The sequence below is a fragment of the Lagopus leucura genome, unplaced genomic scaffold (genome assembly GCF_019238085.1).
Source record: "Lagopus leucura isolate 7727_CA_CO unplaced genomic scaffold, USGS_WTPT01 Super-Scaffold_100001, whole genome shotgun sequence".
In the NCBI taxonomy this organism is placed as follows: Eukaryota; Metazoa; Chordata; class Aves; order Galliformes; family Phasianidae; genus Lagopus; species Lagopus leucura.
The window spans coordinates 48108378-48127340 of record NW_024962262.1 but is presented as its reverse complement, the minus strand read 5'-3'; the positions used below and the strand labels follow the sequence as shown (position 1 = coordinate 48127340).

Below are 18963 nucleotides of genomic sequence, written 5' to 3'. Positions count from 1 at the left end.
GTCAAAACATGCCAAAACAAAATCAGCAAGGATCCATTTCCAAAATGAATTGGATCTCATTTCTAAATTTGAGCAATTAATTGTTTTTTTAAGTTACCTTGATCATCTCTGAGATTTAATTTACTTCAATTTATACTACACAATGACAGAATTTACACGGACCAATTCTTGTGTCAACTGGCAGTTTTTGTGCAAATACTTTTTAGAAGCTGTTCATCATCAAAACAGAAACGGACAGCAAGTCCCAAATATTTAGATGAGAATACAAAACCAGAGAAAAGTTCAGAATACTGAACTGTATAGCTACCACACGCAAAATATGCTTCATTATGGAGAAGCGTAAGAGCCCTTTGTAGTATGGTTAGTTTACTTTAAAAGCTGCTTATTCTCCCTTGGAAGTGACTTAAATAAATGCACAAACTGTGATGATCTCTGCTGCTTAGAAGACCCAGAATTATTTATTAAAGCCAGTCTGTAGCCCTGTGCCAAGCAGTAAATGCACACAGGGTGGACGGAATGCCTTTGCTAGTTGACCAGTTCCTACAGTAGGTGACTAAGATGCATACAAATATACTCCAAAATATGAAACCTAAGCATACTCATGAGCAGATACAGACATAACAAATAAAAGAACAGCAAACAAAAACTAAAAAGAAACTCCATCATCACCCCACAGAGCAAACATACCCATTCCTCTTCATGCCAGTCCACCTGCAGAGAAGATCGGCTGTTTCGTCCTGTCCATCTGGCCACTAGTGTATCTTGATCGTTCCTCAGCATCACTTGTTCCCCTTCTCCAGAGGTTGGAGATGCCTTTGAAGCTATATAATCTGGCCTTGCAGCATTTAGTCCATGTATTGAATTTGCTAACAACTTGCAGTCACAGACTGTGACGAGTTGCCGGGTCTAAAAAGAAATAATAACCCAACATTTTAATGACCTTTCCATTATTCTGTACATAATCTTTATTAGATTCTTTTACAGAAAGAATAAAAAACATGCACTAGTATTCTGCAAAGAAAACAACAACTGCTTTGGAGTCTCTGAGAAGCTATATAGGATACTAGAACAGAAAGGTAGGTTTCCAAAGTCTTGCAGTTACTGAAAGCATCACTGATAAATGTGCAGTTCCTAACACTGCTATTTGCACTTCACCTTCCATTTGAAGAAACCTTCAAACAATGTTCAGACATTTTTATATTTCACCTATCTGTCTCAAATCATAGCACACAAGACTTAAGAGAAAAGTTGAAAATGTAACTACTGATCAATACAACCTGTTTCCTTTATTAGTAGTCTTGTATTAAAGGATAAGTTATGTGAATATGAAAGAAAAAAAAAAGACCTGTTTGTCCATTAAATAAGAGAAAGCCCTCACTATGCTGTATGTATACTTTGTCCAGCTGTAGAAAATCCTGTGGATTAATCATATATGCTGCAGTGCCATTTAGAGTGAATATTATTACTAACACATTTGCATGTGGTCACATTACCTTTTGTGGCCTACAAAGGTATACACACAACCCCTCAACTGGGACAATTTATGGCTAACGGACTGAGCATATGCCACTGCCATTGCTGCCATTTAGAACCCTGATCTACTTCAGGGTCAGAAGCAGTCACTAAAACTGTAGTTGGCTTTTGTCCCTGTAAATGACTGCTTACAGTCTGTCTTCTGTTAACAAACGTCAAGAAATAACTGACTCAATCACTAACTCAGGCAAAGGCTGTGTCACCATTATTCCTTATTTCACCAGTGAAATACTACAGAAGAGTTTCATCTATGTAAGCTTTGCCCAGTTGCTGCTGCTTGACATATGACTCAGAGGGGCATTAAAAGAAACAACATGGTTGTGGAGAAAGAGAGTACAATAGAAAATGAAGAAATGTTCATTTCTGGATTACAGTGAATCAATAGAGGCAATCAGAGGACATTGTTCTCCACTCTCAAGGCAAGGAAATGTGAAGAAAAGGAGAAAAAACAAAAAGTGCAGCAAATTCTAAAGCAGATTTGATTTTTTTTTTTTTAATTATTTTTTTTTAAACAGACTATGCATTTTATAATACACTACCAGATAAAGTAAACAAAAGAAAGGGAGAAAAAAAGATAACAGTGTTTTTCAGTGCGAAGATGTATTACTCTCCTACCTTATCTGCCAGGATGGCAAGCGTTCTTTCAAGGCCATTAGCTGATCTATCCTTGGCAGCTCGTGAGAGCCTTTCTGCATAATAGCTCACTTGAGTTTTCAGGGTGTTGATTTGTGCAATGATTTCCTTTGCTCTAACAATGTCCTGTGGAATGTATATTATTGACTGGGAACCTGTTGAAGTGCTGAAAAAGAAAGACGGATTTTAGGTGTAAAATGGCTCTAGAGGTACACACTTTGCAGTAGCATGCTAGACAATTAATCGCAGACAGCAATAATTTACCTAGCAATCAACAGTGAAAGGCCAGTTGGCAATTGCACAGCAGGAGCATGATCTTAGAGCCTTCTCTGCCTTACTGAAAGCCTTAGGATGCAGATTTACTAATCCCTTATGCCAAGTGTCTGAGGGCAGAGCTTGTATACCAGAGGGACAATTTTGCTGACGAGAATGTATGGGATAGATTTTGCCCTCTGAGACAGAACCAGCATTTGCAGTGACAGCTTGCTCCATTCTCTCCTTACAACACAGACACTTCACTGAGACCTGGTTTGTAACAGTGCTGTCACACAGCTATTGTTGTCACCCTAGCATTGAGAAAAGGAAATCCACCTTCTTTCCAATACTAATGGAGAGTGTGATGTTAACAAAACCTTCTTCAGCTAGTAAATCCCACTAGGGTACCTTTCCTTCAATTGCCAGGCTGACTAAAGTTACTCCAGCAAAAGCAATCTTAAGAGACATAAGAAGCAAATTATATATCAGGCTAACCCAAGGACTCTGCCCTGGTGAACACACACTGGTACAATGGTCTCTGTTGCAGACACAGCTCTAACTGCACAAAGCTATACCGAACCAGCCTTTTCCACCTAGAAATGGAAATAAATTATACAAGTAAAATATATCTTTATCTTGGTACACTGCAGCTCCACTAAGACCATTTACTTGGTAGTGGAGAAGACAGCGTCACATGCTGTGTTTAGACATCTACAGCAGCTAATTTTGTAGTTGAGATCCATTTTGGACACTTGCCTGTATCTGATGAAGCGATTGCAGCACTTCTGAAGGGTTAGTTAATCCTAACTGAGAGAAACTATTCACAAAAACTTCTTTTTAGCTTAGGAAATTCATTTAAACCAAAACTCCCCTTTGCCAAGAACAATCCTCTTTTTCTGATCTCCCAGTGAGAAATCTACACAGAGATCAGGCCTTTACTTCAGCTCCTGCTGTCTCAAGTGTGATGCCCATTCATGATGTAGCAACAAGCATGAGGTGACATCCACTCAATATTATCTTAATGCTACTCCTTTTTTTTCCCACTCACAAATGGCTTCAGTGTAGTACAATACAGAAGAACCTACTGTAAACCTTGAGCTTAGCAGTGCCTGAAGAAAGAAGTGCTGCTGGGTCTGCATGGAGAAGAGCTTCTTTTCCAAGCACAGCTGCCTCAGGTCACTGCATCTGGGAAGTTTGAATTCCTTTGCTATTCCTAGAGCAACACTGTTCATTTCTGCAGTGTGTCTGTGAGGTAACACACGAGAGTTGCATGGGGCATGCTTTAAAATCAGTGCAACAAACACCAGTTCTTGCCCCTTGAGAGATATTAAGGCAAGAGAGGACCTTGATCTTATATCTGCCTGAGCTCCTTTACAAAAGATGAGAAATTCATTTTCAAAGGATGAAGTGCAGAAGTGAGTCTTGAGTTTTCTCATTAGTGTCCCTCTGGGCAGCCACTCAACTGGAGCACAGAGCAACCGCTCCCCGGTGCTGTTAGGTTATACAGCAAATTAATCTTAGCTCTTAGGACTTTCACTGTACATGATTCGTGCTCTACATTGATGAGTGATCTCAGTGACAATTCCTCTGAGCAATCTTTTTCTATGACAGTGTAGTCAACATGCAAAAAGACGTATTCGGCAGAAAAGGCCATGCAGCATACTGAGATCCGATTTCAATTGTTACACTTTTAATCACACAGATTTGCTGGGATGACTGGAGAAAAATTTTACGGCATAAAGTTCACATAAATCCACTTTCCAACCTGCAACTGCTTTTTCAAATGAACAGCTCCTGTTGTGTTGTATCAGCAAGTAAAAACACAGGCTTGCTTCTGCTTAAACTCTCAGTTCAAGGCATTCAGCCTTCAATATGAGTGTTTTAGAGCAGAACTTCTGCACTGCTGAACCATAAAGTTTCATTTTCAGAGCACTGAGCACCATAACATGCAGACATAGATTACAAAAAATATAAACCATGCCCAATCTACAACTACAAAGGTTCAAGGACCACTGGCAGAAGATTTGGTTGGTGACCCTGCACATGGCAGGGGGGTTGAAACTAGATGATCATAATGGTCCTTTTCAAGCCAGGCCATTCTGTGATTCTGATTTCTCTAAGTGACTTGCACTGGAAATAACAGAGGCAAAGACGCAAAATTTTCATGTTCTGCTCTTAGCTTTCTAGCATGCTTAGAGAGATCCAGGAAGCTGCTCATTATAAACAAACATTGCAGATGAAAGGAAGTTCCTTCATGTATGTTCTACAAAGCAGCTATGATTATTTAGAGCACAATTAGGGATGCCATGATGCATGACATTAAAAAAGCCCTGCACACATTAAAACACACCACACCTTTGCCAAAGAAAAGAAGGAAAAGAAAAAGAAAACAACCCAAAGAACAGAAGCCCTCTCTACAGAACTCTCAGAAACAGAAAACTCACCAACACTCCTCATAACTGCTAAAAAAAACAAAAAACCAAAATAAAATTAGCAGATTGTTAGCAAATACCAGAAGCAGAAAACAAAACAAATGTTTGTGGGGAATAACATATTTGAGTCATCTTTTCAACAATGAAGGTACATACGATTAAACTTGTAACCAAAAAACACAGATTGCCAGATGACCATGTGTTGTTCTTGGGAAATGTTGTGGATGCAGTACGTGCAATTTTGCCAAAGAAAGGAGAAAGAACTGAACAATATCTGTGTAACAGTGAAACTGAGGAGATGGAACTCAATTCTACTATACTGGATTTTATGATAAAATAGAAGAACCAGGGAGATCTTAAGAACCTATTTTATACTACAGCTACGAAGAAATGCATATCCTCAAAGTAGTACTTCAAGTTCATCTCCCAAGGGAGCTGAATTGCTGGTGGCCCACAGGAGTGGTTTTATACATGACAGTAGGTTTCATTTATAGAGCACAATGTCTTTCACAATGCATTTATGATAGTCTCAAACATCAGACCATTTTTTTGGAAGATTTCTATATTCCTAAATAGCATATATTTCTGTATTCCCTTGTAGCAAATGCTCCAAGACGGAAATGTCTACTTGAACTGACTGGATAAAATGGGATGCCTGATTCTCTATTCCACTGCATCAAAAGCCTACTATGATTATCGGGATAGCTATGTTATTTGGGCCTTCTTACTTTTAAGATAAATAGGAGTAAATTGCTACACAACTGTTAATCGTCTTTTAAATGAGTACCGGTGGAGGAAAATTTCCCCCCCAGAGCGACACTATAGGGTAGCAGGATCACTCTAGCAGGATGAGAGAACTACTAGAAAAGACCTATCAGTAAAGAAATAGAGTAAAGTACAGGGGAAATTGTTTCTCCTCTTCCCTTCGGAAGAAAATACAGAATAAACTTTACAGTGTATAGTAGAACCACTGAGTGAGGTGCAAGAAAAACAAAGAATGGAATGCTTTTTCAAATCACTGAGCACAGACTGTCAGGAAAGGACATGACATCAGCTGACACAACAACATTTCTACTTACTGTTTCTTTGCCTCTTCAAATTTATGCAGCTTTTTCCTCAAGCCACCTGATTTGAAGCCTTGGCAATGAGCTGCTGGTGCTCCTATGGTGACTATATCGTAGTTCTGATCTGGGATGGACAAAAAGGACTTACAAATGAAAGCTTGTGATCTTTATGCAAACAGTTGTGGAAATTCCAAAACTATTCTGAAAGTAATTATCTAAAGCTTCATGCCAGTGTTTTGAAGGATATATAAAACTGTATCATTTAGCTCTGGAAATTCATCAGGTACTTCTGAGTTGAAAGAACCCTACTTGAATGCAGGTCCTTCACTTGTTGATCTACAAGTTTGTCTGACTGAGTTGGCCTTTCCACCAAACTTGCCACTAGTGGAATCCCTAACATTGATACACAGAACGAGTGTATGCCCATGGTTAGTGGGAATTACTGCCAAAAGAAGAAATAACTTAGGTTATTTACGAAGAAAAAAGTTTGATGTGAACAAACTGGTGTGATTTTGCATTACCCTTTATGATGGCTCCTGAGAAAAAATTCACAAATTTAACAATAAGCAAGAAACAGTATCTCTACTATTCTGACACAAATCAAGGGACCCTGTAGAACAAGGATAACTATACCAACACCTCTTTTTACAAAGAGATTTGGAATTCAAAGTAGAAGGTGCTATACAAATGCCAAGTAGCATTAATAACACAGAACAGCAGCTTGTGGGAACTTGGCTATGAAAAATGAAAAAAGAAACAGAACAAAGTGAAGAAAGAAAGAAAAAAGCAAGTACCTGATCCTCCATCATCCTGGACTCTCATTCTCTGTATATGTAAATTTGTAGGAACAAATTCCAACTTTTTGTCAGCTTTCAAGCTACTGGCTTTAAATGAAGGACCTAAGAAATCAGAAAAAAGACTGTATAAAAACTGTCCGTCTGCTTAAGCTAAAATATTCAAAGGGTTTCATTCATCACTTGCAACATGCTAAAAGAAAAGCAAAGAAAAAACATACAAGAAGAGGGGTCTTTTTGTTATTGTTCATAATTCTACTATACATTCAGGTAAAATAAGAGGATTAACAGAGAGAGCAGACAAATATTTCTAGATCATTATCAACCTTGTAACAATCATTAATAAATAAATATAATCTAAAAATAGTAATTATTGTTTTTTTTACTCACTAACAAGCACAATTGGGAAGTGTCATTTTATTATAAAAAATAAATCTTGCTGACCTTTGTATTGATGCAGATCAGTTAGATTTTCCTGATAAGTTAAAATAATTGTTTGGTACTGAGTAACTATTTGTCGCCGAAGGCTTTCCCAACAAGGAGATAATTCTCCCAGTTCTTCTAGTTCACAAACCCTAGGGAAAGAAGAAGAAAGAAAGAAAAAAAAAAAAAGAGGTTGAGCTCCATTGTCCAGTTGACTAAGTTTCACACTACAGCAGTGTAGCACCATTCTCATGCATTCTGAACTCACTCCTGTCTAGCCTAGTCACCAGACTGGGAAAGCACTCCCAAATATGTCCCAAAGCATTGCTGTTGAGCCCTCTCCCAGGGAATTGATGTTCTTTTCAAGCAGAACACACCGTACCCCAAGAACTCCAGGTTTTAGTGAAAACCAAAGCTTTCCACAGCTTTCCAAAGCTGTCTGAGGGCAGAAGCCCTCAGACAATTTGATGATTTGCAAATGGTGGGCACTGCCATTGTGTCAGGTGACTTGGGACTATGAAGATCCACTCCACAGAACTTTGGTGGCTCTCTAACTAAATCACAACTGTGAGAGACCTTAGCTGGGAGATCAACACCCAACACTACAATTACTATCTCAGCTGGCCAGATCATCTACAGGACAGGTTTTTAAGGTCAGGCATGGAAGACTTAAGAAGTGAAAGCATCAATAAGGTTTTGGAAAGACAAAAGGTCACCTAACAAAGTCTTAATCTGCAGGTTCACTTTAGGTGGAATACAGGATGACTGAATACCCCCCGATCTGAACAGAAAAGCTCCTGGCTAGGAGAATTCAACAGAACATCACCAAAGAAAATGTAGAACAATCATCTGTCAAAAAGATTCAGAAGATTTTTTGCTGCTGATTCTCAATACCCCTAACCCACAGCTTTAACCGTTTGTTTTTATATATTTTGAGGGAGCATTTGGCAGAATAATTTCTACTCTACAGTAGGTAGGACCGAATTAACACCAGGCAAACTTCCAAAAAAAGCTTCAGATTGATTTTCCAACATGCAACAATGTAAACTGTACGTATCAATGATTTGGAAAAAGATATTTCTTATTTAATCTTGTAAACTGTTTCTGTGACCACCTAGTCAAGTTCCCTTCTCAAAGCACACCAGGCATTTGAGCCCATGTCTTCCTAAAGCAAATTCACAGCTTAAAACTTTGTTTCCTTGTTTATTCTACGTGGCTAAGACAGCAGGGGATGTGCATGTCATAAACAAGTAGGTAGTCAAAATATCCCCCTGGTAAGATGTTCCCTTTCAAAGAGTTTTGGGCCAGAGCAGTTTTACATAAGAGACAACAGCTGTAATTAATACAAAGGCATTTTACAAGTTACCATATTGTTAAGACAGGAGCAGCTGGGCCTGTGTAGCTGCTCAGCATTCCTCTGGGCTACAACACAGCAAATGGAGGAAAATCTGAGATATCCATCTGAATACAGTTTGTATTCAAATGTGTCATTTCCTACACTGTATCAAAACAGGGCACTACTTCAGCACTAACGTAACAGTAACAGACCTTAAAGAAAAACAATTGTTCAGTTAGAAACATTAAAGCACGGGCAGAAAAGAATTCTGCATGTCACTGCGGTTTATCTCAGCTGAACTGAGCAATAGAAATCTTTCTTGGAGATTACACGGAAGAGGTATTTACCTTTCAGCCACGCAACTCAGAGAATACAGAGTTCACGTTAGCCATCACATGGGCTGTTAGTAAGCTGGAATTGTATGCAGTATGCATCTACAGATCACTGTATGACTTTAGCAAGGCCTCTGAGCAGTCACTTTTTATGGTTAAGGCTTTTAGGAACTTCACTTCACATTCTTACAACAAGCCACATCTATTTTCCCCATTCATCTAAATTTTCCGTTTATTATCTTCAAGATCTTAAATCACATTTATCCCAGATGGCACCTTATGGGTAAGCTTGGTAAATGTTTACATTATCTTAGCTGTATGTCATAATGAAGAAAAGCTTCTGAATGTATTGTGAGGAAAGCTGTAGAGAACCAAAGATACAAAATAAACAATGAATAACTCATACCTAAACATGTAATGGTGCATCCCAAGGCCTCTCCACCACAAGTGTAGCAAGATAGCTATGCAAGACAGATCATTCTTTTCCTACAAGTCTTAGGCCTTAAAGGCCCTAACACAACTGACCTTACTGCTTAGCAAGTACACATTTCTAAAAAACAAAACAGCATATAGAATCCCCATAGATGTTAGAAACTCTGTCATCATGCAGAATTTTTTTTTCCATAGATGACAGCTCTCACTGTCATCTTCTTGTGAAAAGTCATGAGTTTTGCAAAACAAAAAAATACCTGCCTCCATTGCAGACTATTTCTGCCTGCTCATATGGATTAACAATTGATTTTCTTTCACAGTATCCCAAAGGAGAGAAATGTGTTAATATAGGACACTGAGACCACTAAATACCTTTATTTTTAGTTAAAGTCAGGCTTAATTAGGCCTCTAAAAGGGGCATTCAAACATAGCTAAAGTTAAAGCCAAATACTCAAAAATAAGATTAAAATTCTTTTACCATCCCTAAAGAAATTCTGTTTTTGTTTTTAAAGAACACATAAACCACTCCTAATGACCCTCTGCAAACCATGGCCTACAACTGCAGGGAAATAAATCTAATAAATGAGTATGCTGCCTTGAAGAGTGACGAATGCTTCAAAAGCAACAGATAGCTGCTACGTGCAGATGACGGCAGAATGATCCTAATTGTTTATTCTGCCAACAGTTCTCTCCTATCAGCACACCTTTACACTCATGTTATCTCACACTGGAGCCCAGCCCCCACATGCTGACATCATAAAATCTTGTTTGCTGTAACAGCTCAATCAGCAAGGAGCTGCTTGTTTTATTTTTCCTTTAGTGCCTCCGTGCTTTAACACCGTTACATTACATATATTACCAAGGAATATTACATATCACATATGTAGTATGTAAAAAAATATTACAATATTACATATTCCTTGGGAACTCAGTAGCAGCCACATCCCTGCTGTGTGACTGCCTGTGCAAACCAGCATGTGCTCACCTTGCTGCATCTTCTTCTAGAAGAAGCTTCACAAATTGCCTGGGTATGTGCAATGACAGCACGCTCTCAGCCATTTGCTCCAAGATTCTCAGGTGGTTTCCATCAGTGGTGGGGAAACGGTACATCCGGCAAATGGCACCACCAAACACTGAGGAATTAAAACCATGTTATTTATGCATAGGGTTTAAGACAAAAGTGTACAAGATCTATTCAGTTTGTTTGTTTGTTTGCTTTAAGTGAGTGGATTGCATTCACTGACATGCTGTAACACACTGATATACAGATCTGGCATCAGCCCAGCTTTTCCAAGGATGCATGTTCTGCAGTGAGCCCTCTACTAACACTCACATGACAAGCTTCCAAATGATTTAAAACACCATTAAGGAAATACAACACAGATTCAACTTCTGAAATCCTTCTATTACATACTGTGCATTTTCCTCTCATGCAATCATTTGCTGGAAAACTCATCTTTCTTCAAGAAAAAGAAAATCTTTTGAACAACTGTTTTTCTCTATTTCCTCTTCCCCTCTGTCAAAAAAAGTACACCAACCCTGCTTATCAATGGTAAATTACAAGGAAAACTTTATGGCACAGCCAATGTAATGAGGAAAGTTTGCTTCTGCTGCTTTTACTATGCAAAACGATAGTGCAGATGATAAAATAATTTGTTCTTGCACAATCCCTAAATGGCTGCTCTGTCAGTACCCTGTTCCCATTCCAGCAAAACATCTGCTTAAATGCCTTGGGCTAAAAGCAGAGAGCAAGAAGCTTTGCTTTTACAGACACTGAAATCCTACTTGTTACAGCCCACTGCTTACCAGATTTCAGTAGTGCATCCTTCCGTAATGAAGCATATTTGGATCTGATTCCTAAAGATTCTGTTAAACTTTCATCAACTGGTAACACAGTCTAAAAAAAAAAGAAAGAAAAAAAGAAAAACTCAGTGCAGTAACGTGTAGTAACGTGCGGTAACGTGCAGTGATGACCCTTCTAGACAGACTTGATGGGAACACTCAACACAAAGTATATTTAAAATCTATGTTTAAAAAAATATTACACATACATTTTCTGTGGACAAAATCTATCATTGGTTGAAATAATAAATCCACTTAAACACTCCAGTTCAAGCACTCTTATTTAATTCTACTACACAGTCCGAAACGTCGTAGTAAATTTTATCCAGTCCTTCAATTACTTCATGTTATTGTACCTCACAATCTTCAAAGCTGCTCCAGCAATATGTACTCCAATTTATGCCCATTACAGGTTCAACCTGATACAAACTGATCCTAATACACATTGTGACTGTGATACATGGGTATGGCTGCAATTATCACCAGTATCTTCTGCACGCAACATTTATAGACTTAAGCATATGTCTAGGTTGAGAAATCCCTATACCTGTACTCAGCCTTTTTGAGCAGATCACACAAAAAAGTCAATATTAAAGTAACAGTTCAATTAACATCCTTTAAGGTATTTCTTTTAAATACAGCTGCCTGTGAAAGTTCCAGAACTGAAACTGCTTATGACTTCACCAATGTGGTAGGTATGCTAACAGTACTACAAACCTACTCTGATGAAAGCCATAAACACATAAACAAGTGAAAGCTCAATCACTGTAAACTTTTCCCAAGATTTTAATCCCAAATATGAGCAACAAGAGCTCCATTAGGCTGCTCCTCACAATACTTTGAAATTGGAAAACACTAATAAATAACAAAACGGACAGGAAAGTTGACAGCAGATCTCAACACAGTTTATTTCAATGCAGGCAATAAATCTGTATGTTTCTGAAGCTGCTATAATGGTTATACTCACCCTTCCATTAATTGTATCAGGTGACCTTGTCACTGGAGGCCTTTGGTCAGTTTTTTCCTCCATTTGCCATCCAATAACTGTAATGTTACCTACACGGTCACTTTCAGCAGACCTGCAACAAATACTCTGCGTTGAAATTTTTTTGGAGGTGGACCTGTTTATCAACAAGGGAACACTTATAAAAGACTATTAATCTTTGAATTTCATAAACATTTTCAATAGGAATCTTTGCAACTTAATTTTACATGATCTTACAAATACAAAACAAATAAGAAAATGCTGTCCTCGTTGCTTAGGGATATATTGTACAGATCTCCTAATAGAAGACAATCTAAAACTATGTGTGTGCCTCCATACTTCTGTAAAACTAGAAGGAGGAATTAGTTTGTCATAGTGAAAAAAAAAATATATATATATATATTGTGAACATCCTGGAGCTCATCAGGCACAGCACTGCTAGCTGGTCAACAATGTTAAGATCCTCAATGGAAGAAGGAACACTGAAGTGGGAGATAATTCCAGGCATCAGAGAGGTGCACGGAAGCAAGTGCCAAGAACATCCAGGGACCTTGGTCACTAGCATCTGAGCAGCTGCACAGCAAGAACTGATACAACTTTGTTCCTGACCCTTCCAGGTCAGCAGCAATCTTGCTGGTGGGGATGGATGTTGAGTCCATATGAACACATGTCTGAGGAGGAGGAAGGGATGGAGAGTGGGAGGGAGTATGAGAATACAGTATAGCAAAAGTTCCAACCTTGCTGGTTCTCGAAAACAAAACAAAACAAAACAAGAACAGGACCAGTTGTACCACTGCTGCCATTTCTGCTGTCTCATGTCCCATGACACAAAATAATTTTGGCAAAGATCTATACTATCAATTGAAGATAGATTCTGAATGGTATATTAAGATTGTTTATGTTTTAAAATACGCTGCGAAAACCAAGATAAATAATAACAATAACAATAAATCCCTGGAAAAGACAACACTGGAGTGGCAAACGAAATAAACATACAAGACTACAGTAAAAGGTCTAAATATCCAACTCCAGTGTGTTTACAGACACTGCTTAGCATTCAGCTAATACATCTGAAGAATAATGCAACAACTGAAAGACTTGTATGCATCACAGACTGTTATAATAAGAATACATCTGATATCAAAACAAGCAGTTATGAAAGCCCATTTTCAACTCTGTCACGAAAGAATAAATCTAAAAAACAGCCACATTTATCACACAAACATGAAACTGCTACCCTCACGTTCTTCCTCTTTTTCACCCTTATCTTCACACTTACGATAAATTAAACTATTTCACTCATTATACCCCTGGTATCTGGTATTCTCACTCACTTCCTTCATCTGCTCCCCCTGTTAAATTATGCTAGTTTGTTTTTGTTTTTGTTTTGTTTTGTTTTTTTTTTACAACACATTGCAGAAAAAGCCCTGAACTTTACTCATCTCTCCTCTTAGCATAAACAACTTTGTTCACGTTCATGTTTTGGTTAGCTGTGTCCGGGTTAAGTAATTCTAGTGCTGATAATGTTTACACTGCAAGTGCTGTCTTCTTCAGTCTCTCCTATGATGCTTCTTGATGATTTTTCCTTGTCTTCTGTGACAAGGATTCCTGCTCTGCTTTTAATACACATTACTACAATGCACTTTTACACATCATAACTCTCAATGCCATTCTGCTGTCCTCATTCTTCTCCAAGTCTCCACTTCATTGCACACTGGATTTCACATATTCCCTTTTGGATCAGTTTTCAGACTCCCACTCTCTTTTTTTCACTCCCTCCTGAGACATGCTCTTTCCACAAAAGCTTCCAATATTAATAACATGAGAAAAATAAAGCACATACATATGATGAGCTGGTAGGACAAAGTGAAAAAAATGAAACTGGCCTTAATAATATTGTTAGATAGATTTTAATAATATTTTTAGAGACAATATCTAACACAATTCATCATATTTGAAACTCATTCCACAAATTTTAACTATCATGCAACACAAAATCTTTTTTTTTCCTTAATAGTAGCCTACAACTTAAAAAAGAAGAAAATAAAAACAAAGTTTTCATCCTGTCTCACAGACAACTTACACTACATCTTAATCATGTGTTAAAACTGATAATTTCTAAACAGAGAAAAACATTACAAACCTTAGTGTTAAGTGCAACCTGTGATTCTTCTCTTGTAGAAGTTCTTTTACAGTGAACATCCCAGAACCCAACAGATACATCTGGAAAGAAGATGATTAGCAGAGCTGTTTATTACTTAGTTATTATTTACTTTGCAACAAACAAAGCCTTTGTCCACAGCACTGAAGTGCAAAATAAAATTACTAGGCAGAAATGTCTTTGAGATTCAATGAGGTCAAATGCAAGAGTTTAATCCCCAGTAATCCCCAGATATGTGTACAGACTGGGAGAAGAACCCATTGAGAGCAGCTCCTTCTCTCAGGAGAAGGAGTTGAAGCTCCTTGTGGACAGAAAGCTGGTCATGGACCAGCAGTGTGCACTTGCAGTTCAGAAGGCCAACTGTATCCTGGGTTGCATCAACAGAGGGATGGCCAGTAGGGAGAGGGAGGGGATTGTTCCCCTCTGCTCTGCCCTCGTGAGGCCCCAGCTGGAGAAGTGAGGCCAAACCTGGTGCCTTCAGCACAAGAAAAATGTGAAGCTGTTGGAGAGGGGCCACAAAAGTAATGAGAGGGCTGGAATACCTCTCTAAGAAGAACAGCTGAGGGAGCTGGGTTTGTTCAGCCTGGAGAAGAGTAGCCTCTATGAGACCTCATAGAAGCCTTCCAATACTTACAAACAGAAGGGAGACTGACCTTTTACATGAGTGATAGGACAAGGGGAAATGGTTTTAAACTGAAAGAGGGGAGATTTAAATTAGATATTAGGAGGAAATTTTTCACCCAACGGGTAGTAAGGCCCTGGCACAGGCTGCCCAGAGAAGCTGTGGGTGCTCCATTCCTAGAAGCACTCAAGGCCAGGCTGGATGGGGCCCCAGGCAGCATGAGCCCTGCCCACAGCAGGGGGTTAGAGCTGGGTAGGCTTTGAGGTTCCTTCCAACCCAAACCATTCTATGATTCCATGAAAGCAAGAAGACAAAAATCATAGAATCATAGAATCAACAACGTTATAAAAGACCTACAAGATCATCCATTCCAACCATCTGCCTATCACCAATAGTTCTCACTAAACCGTGTCTCTAAACACATGGTCTAAACATTTCTTGAATACCTCCAGGGTCGGTGACTCCACCACCTCCCTGGGCAGCCCATTCCAGTGCCTGACCACTCTTTCAGAGAAGTAGTATTTCCTTACGTCCAGCCTGGTGCAGTTTGAGGCCATTCCCTCTAGTCCTAAATTACTTCTAATTTCATAATGTGCATATATAACAAGTAAAAAACTTTTGAAACGTAAGGAGTTTACGTGTAATTTATTATAAATAATTTTTCCACTTGTGGACAATAAGCTCTTTTCTTTCCCTAAGATTTAAGAGAAAGCATCACAAAACATACAAGTTTAGTCACTGTGATACAGGAACACCGAAAGCAATGACTGAATGGAACTCAGATTGACTAGGTCAGCACTACTTAGTCCCTCCTTGATCCAAACTTTGCTCCTTGCAACAAATGCACCTCTTCAGGAGGTACTCTTTTTCTCCTCAGATCCTCCCCATGAAGTACAATACAGAGGAGGACAGCTCTGCTGCTTCTGAGAAAGCATGAGAAAGCAAGACATTGAGCCTGAATTAGTATTTTGGGCAACTGCCTGAGCATAAATGACCTGAACTGCCAACTGACCCAAGCAATTACAAGGGAGAGCTGGCTTGGATATTTTGGATATTTTTTTCTATAAGGCAGCAAATCTTACTTCTGAACAGAATGACTAAAAGATAAGGACAGGGGAATTATTAAGAGCAAAGCAAAAATATTCTTCCCTAGAATGTTTTTTTGCTTCTGTTATCCGCATTGCCATCTTCCAGAAGAAAATGACTGTAACTAAGTTAAGGGCAATCTTGCTGCAGACAAGACTTATTTGAGAAAATCACATAAGATGCTCTGAAAGTAATGCCTCTTTTTTATTTCCATGGAAACTACAATAGATACAAAGAGCACAATAACATTACTCTATTGGGCGAATTCCCAGCTACAAAACATTCTCATCCAACACAGTCACTACTATTAGCTATGCACTTTCACCAGCAATGAACAAGAGCCTGCACGCTGTGCTCATAAAAACCCACACCAGGAAAGGTGAGCCACTGTCACCGTTGCCGCTGCTGAAATTCACCACCCACTGCCTCACTGTGCTCATATCCACTGTTTGGTCACCATCCACACCCAGCAAGTGTCAAATGTCAATACGTGCCATTTTTTCCACATGAAGGAATTCAACAACACACCTTTGCTTCATACACAGTTCAGTGTCAGACGCCATTCTGTCAGACTGTCCCTCTGCTGCCATCTGTTGCACAGCAACAAAATGTAAAGGAATATTGCTGGGAAAGTTCAACCTCTGCCACACCACCAACTTTCACCACTGACATTGTGGGTCAATACAATAAAATAGGATGCATTACTTTTGGAGCAGCCCCCACAGCAACATTCCCCACTCTGTTCAGTCCATCCAGCAGTATTCATTCCTCCTCTCCTGTCCATCTTATTTTCTCTAGGATCAATGCTGCTACCTCTTTCCTTCTGCCACAAAGCTCGCTAGTTTTATCTCATCGCTTCTCATTTGCTTGCTCCACACTCACTGGGCAGGCAACAAAATGAAGAATACTTACTGTTCCCTGAGATCTATCTTTAACGTCGTACACGGAGAGTTTGATTTGTGTCATTTGATTGATAAGAGAGTCTTGGAAAAAGGCAATGCTGCTTAGGAAGATAGGATTACTTGTTCCCTGTAATAATAAACAAAAAAAGGCAGAAAATAACGCGAGGTGGTATTTATTAGGAGGTAATGCTTCTTGCGTTAGCTTCCATTTTAAATTTAATACCTTACCACTTACCTCAATAATTTCTGTCTGTGCATGCTTCGTCCAGAATGCCTGAGGAGGTGTAGTTACACTCACCGCTACAAAACTATTTGGTTTTCGATCTAGTGATGGCGTTAGCAGCTCGCTGCAAGCTTTAAGGACGTAACAGAAAAACACATTTAGATTCATAGTCTTTTTCATGCTGCTGTAAGACTTTACACTTTTTGAAGCATGTAATAGACCTTGAGCAATAAAGCCATAAAGAGCCTAGCATTCGGTCTACCAATACACTATAAAGGCAGACATCTCTCACCTCTGTGCAAGCAAAGAGTGAACATAAAATCAGATCACTCTCACTTCAAGCTGGAAAACCGTAATTTAAATTTTGTTCTCCTCTAACACTTGCACATCCATCCCTCTGGCACAGCTCATTAGAACAGCCTACATGCAGAGATGTTCCACTGGGAATAGTATGACCATGGCTGCATTTGATCTGAAGTTACGCTCCATTAAACCCATTACCAAATGGTGTTTTGCCATGGATGCTGTCCTTGAATGTTGATCAAGTAGTATTACTATGCATAGAAGTAGCTTGCAATTGCAAAAGAACAGCAATTTATGTCCTCTACCATGATTCTGAGATATTAATTGCTGGGAAGGGACTACAGTGACTAGGAAACAACTACCAAAATTTCCATTCAGAGACTCTGCACAACTATGTTGAAATTCAGAGCTAAATTCTATCTACTTGGATGCAGCTGGTTCAGTTCTGCTTCAGCTAAATTTGCAAGTTAATTTTGAGTTTAAATGTACACTGAACAGCTTTGAAGCTCTGGGTAGTTTCTAATTCATCTGAAAAATATTTAAAATATCTTACTGAGTTCTGAGATATTCTAGTTAAGATTACTATCCATAACACAATTACACACATCTGAGGTATATATATATATATATCTTTTAATTTTCATTTCAAACATATTGGTAAGAGCAAAAACTTCCAAACATCCAAGCACAATCAGGCCAAGAAAATCATGCTGCAGTTAAAAATGTGGATAGAATTTTAATGAGGAAAATGTTTCTCACTTATTCTTCAAGCGAGGCAAACCAACACACAAATATCTTATTAAGCACCTCTGAAATTAGGTCACTGATGAATCTCATGTTATCACATGACAGCAAAGACCCCAGGAAAGAAGGTATTGGTAATAGTTGGTAACTTTTAGAAAATACTCCATCTTAAAATGGTATTTCCACCTAATGCTCAGTTTGCTTGAAGACATACTGTTGGTACACTGAGACAGAAGACTGTTTCACAGTATTTTCACAAAGATAAAAAAAACACTAAACCCACCTAAACTGAACTCTAAAATCGGCTCATCTGGATCTTGAATATTCCCTATAAACGAGAAAACACAAAATTACTGAAGCATTGTTTTGAACCTGTCCCAGAAGTTACGGTTACAGAGGAAGAAATGAAATTTGATAGAAAACATTAACCTTTTTCATTTAATCAGCCATGAATATTTAATATATTCATTAGGTAATCTTCGGTTCTTAAAAATGATTTTAAATATTGAGATTATCTAATTCAAAAAACGTTCAGACAATGACTAAAATATGCAAAACCAGGCAAGATTATATAGAACATGAAAATACAAAATACTAAATCTCAGTGGAAAACAAGAGGATTACAGTCATTTAGCGTCTGAGCCACTATTAGCTCCAAATTATTAAATCAGATATATCTCCTCTGTGATCAGTGAACAAGGAGAAGCTGGAAAATACCTGCCTCTCTCACTAATCAAATGAAGACCCCAGGGATTACAGTGCTAATTTACTCAACATAAAAAAATGGAGGTAAATTTCAGTTTCCTAAACTCTCTTGAAAATTGTATACAGTGTCAAACTAGGAAGTTGCCTAGATAACCT

General features: G+C 38.5%; 1 protein-coding gene across 14 annotated transcripts in view; it reads right to left on the bottom strand.

Annotated features, from left to right (window-relative positions):
• The window catches only part of INPP4A (inositol polyphosphate-4-phosphatase type I A), a 112909-nt gene that overhangs the window by 26297 nt on the left and 67649 nt on the right, over window positions 1–18963 (bottom strand). For 6 of the 14 annotated variants that reach the window (XM_042866693.1, XM_042866692.1, XM_042866700.1 and 3 more), the window contains exons 5-17: window positions 18386–18430; window positions 17068–17186; window positions 16843–16959; window positions 14205–14284; window positions 12044–12197; window positions 11041–11131; window positions 10220–10367; window positions 7156–7286; window positions 6712–6816; window positions 5933–6041; window positions 4866–4883; window positions 2149–2332; window positions 688–906 (exon numbers count right to left, since the gene is read on the bottom strand). In XM_042866693.1, coding sequence (XP_042722627.1) covers window positions 688–906; window positions 2149–2332; window positions 4866–4883; window positions 5933–6041; window positions 6712–6816; window positions 7156–7286; window positions 10220–10367; window positions 11041–11131; window positions 12044–12197; window positions 14205–14284; window positions 16843–16959; window positions 17068–17186; window positions 18386–18430 — 1520 coding nt within the window. The remainder of the gene's footprint in view (window positions 1–687; window positions 907–2148; window positions 2333–4865; window positions 4884–5932; window positions 6042–6711; window positions 6817–7155; window positions 7287–10219; window positions 10368–11040; window positions 11132–12043; window positions 12198–14204; window positions 14285–16842; window positions 16960–17067; window positions 17187–18385; window positions 18431–18963) is intronic. The other 8 variants (XM_042866702.1, XM_042866696.1, XM_042866704.1 and 5 more) reach the window with 4 other exon arrangements.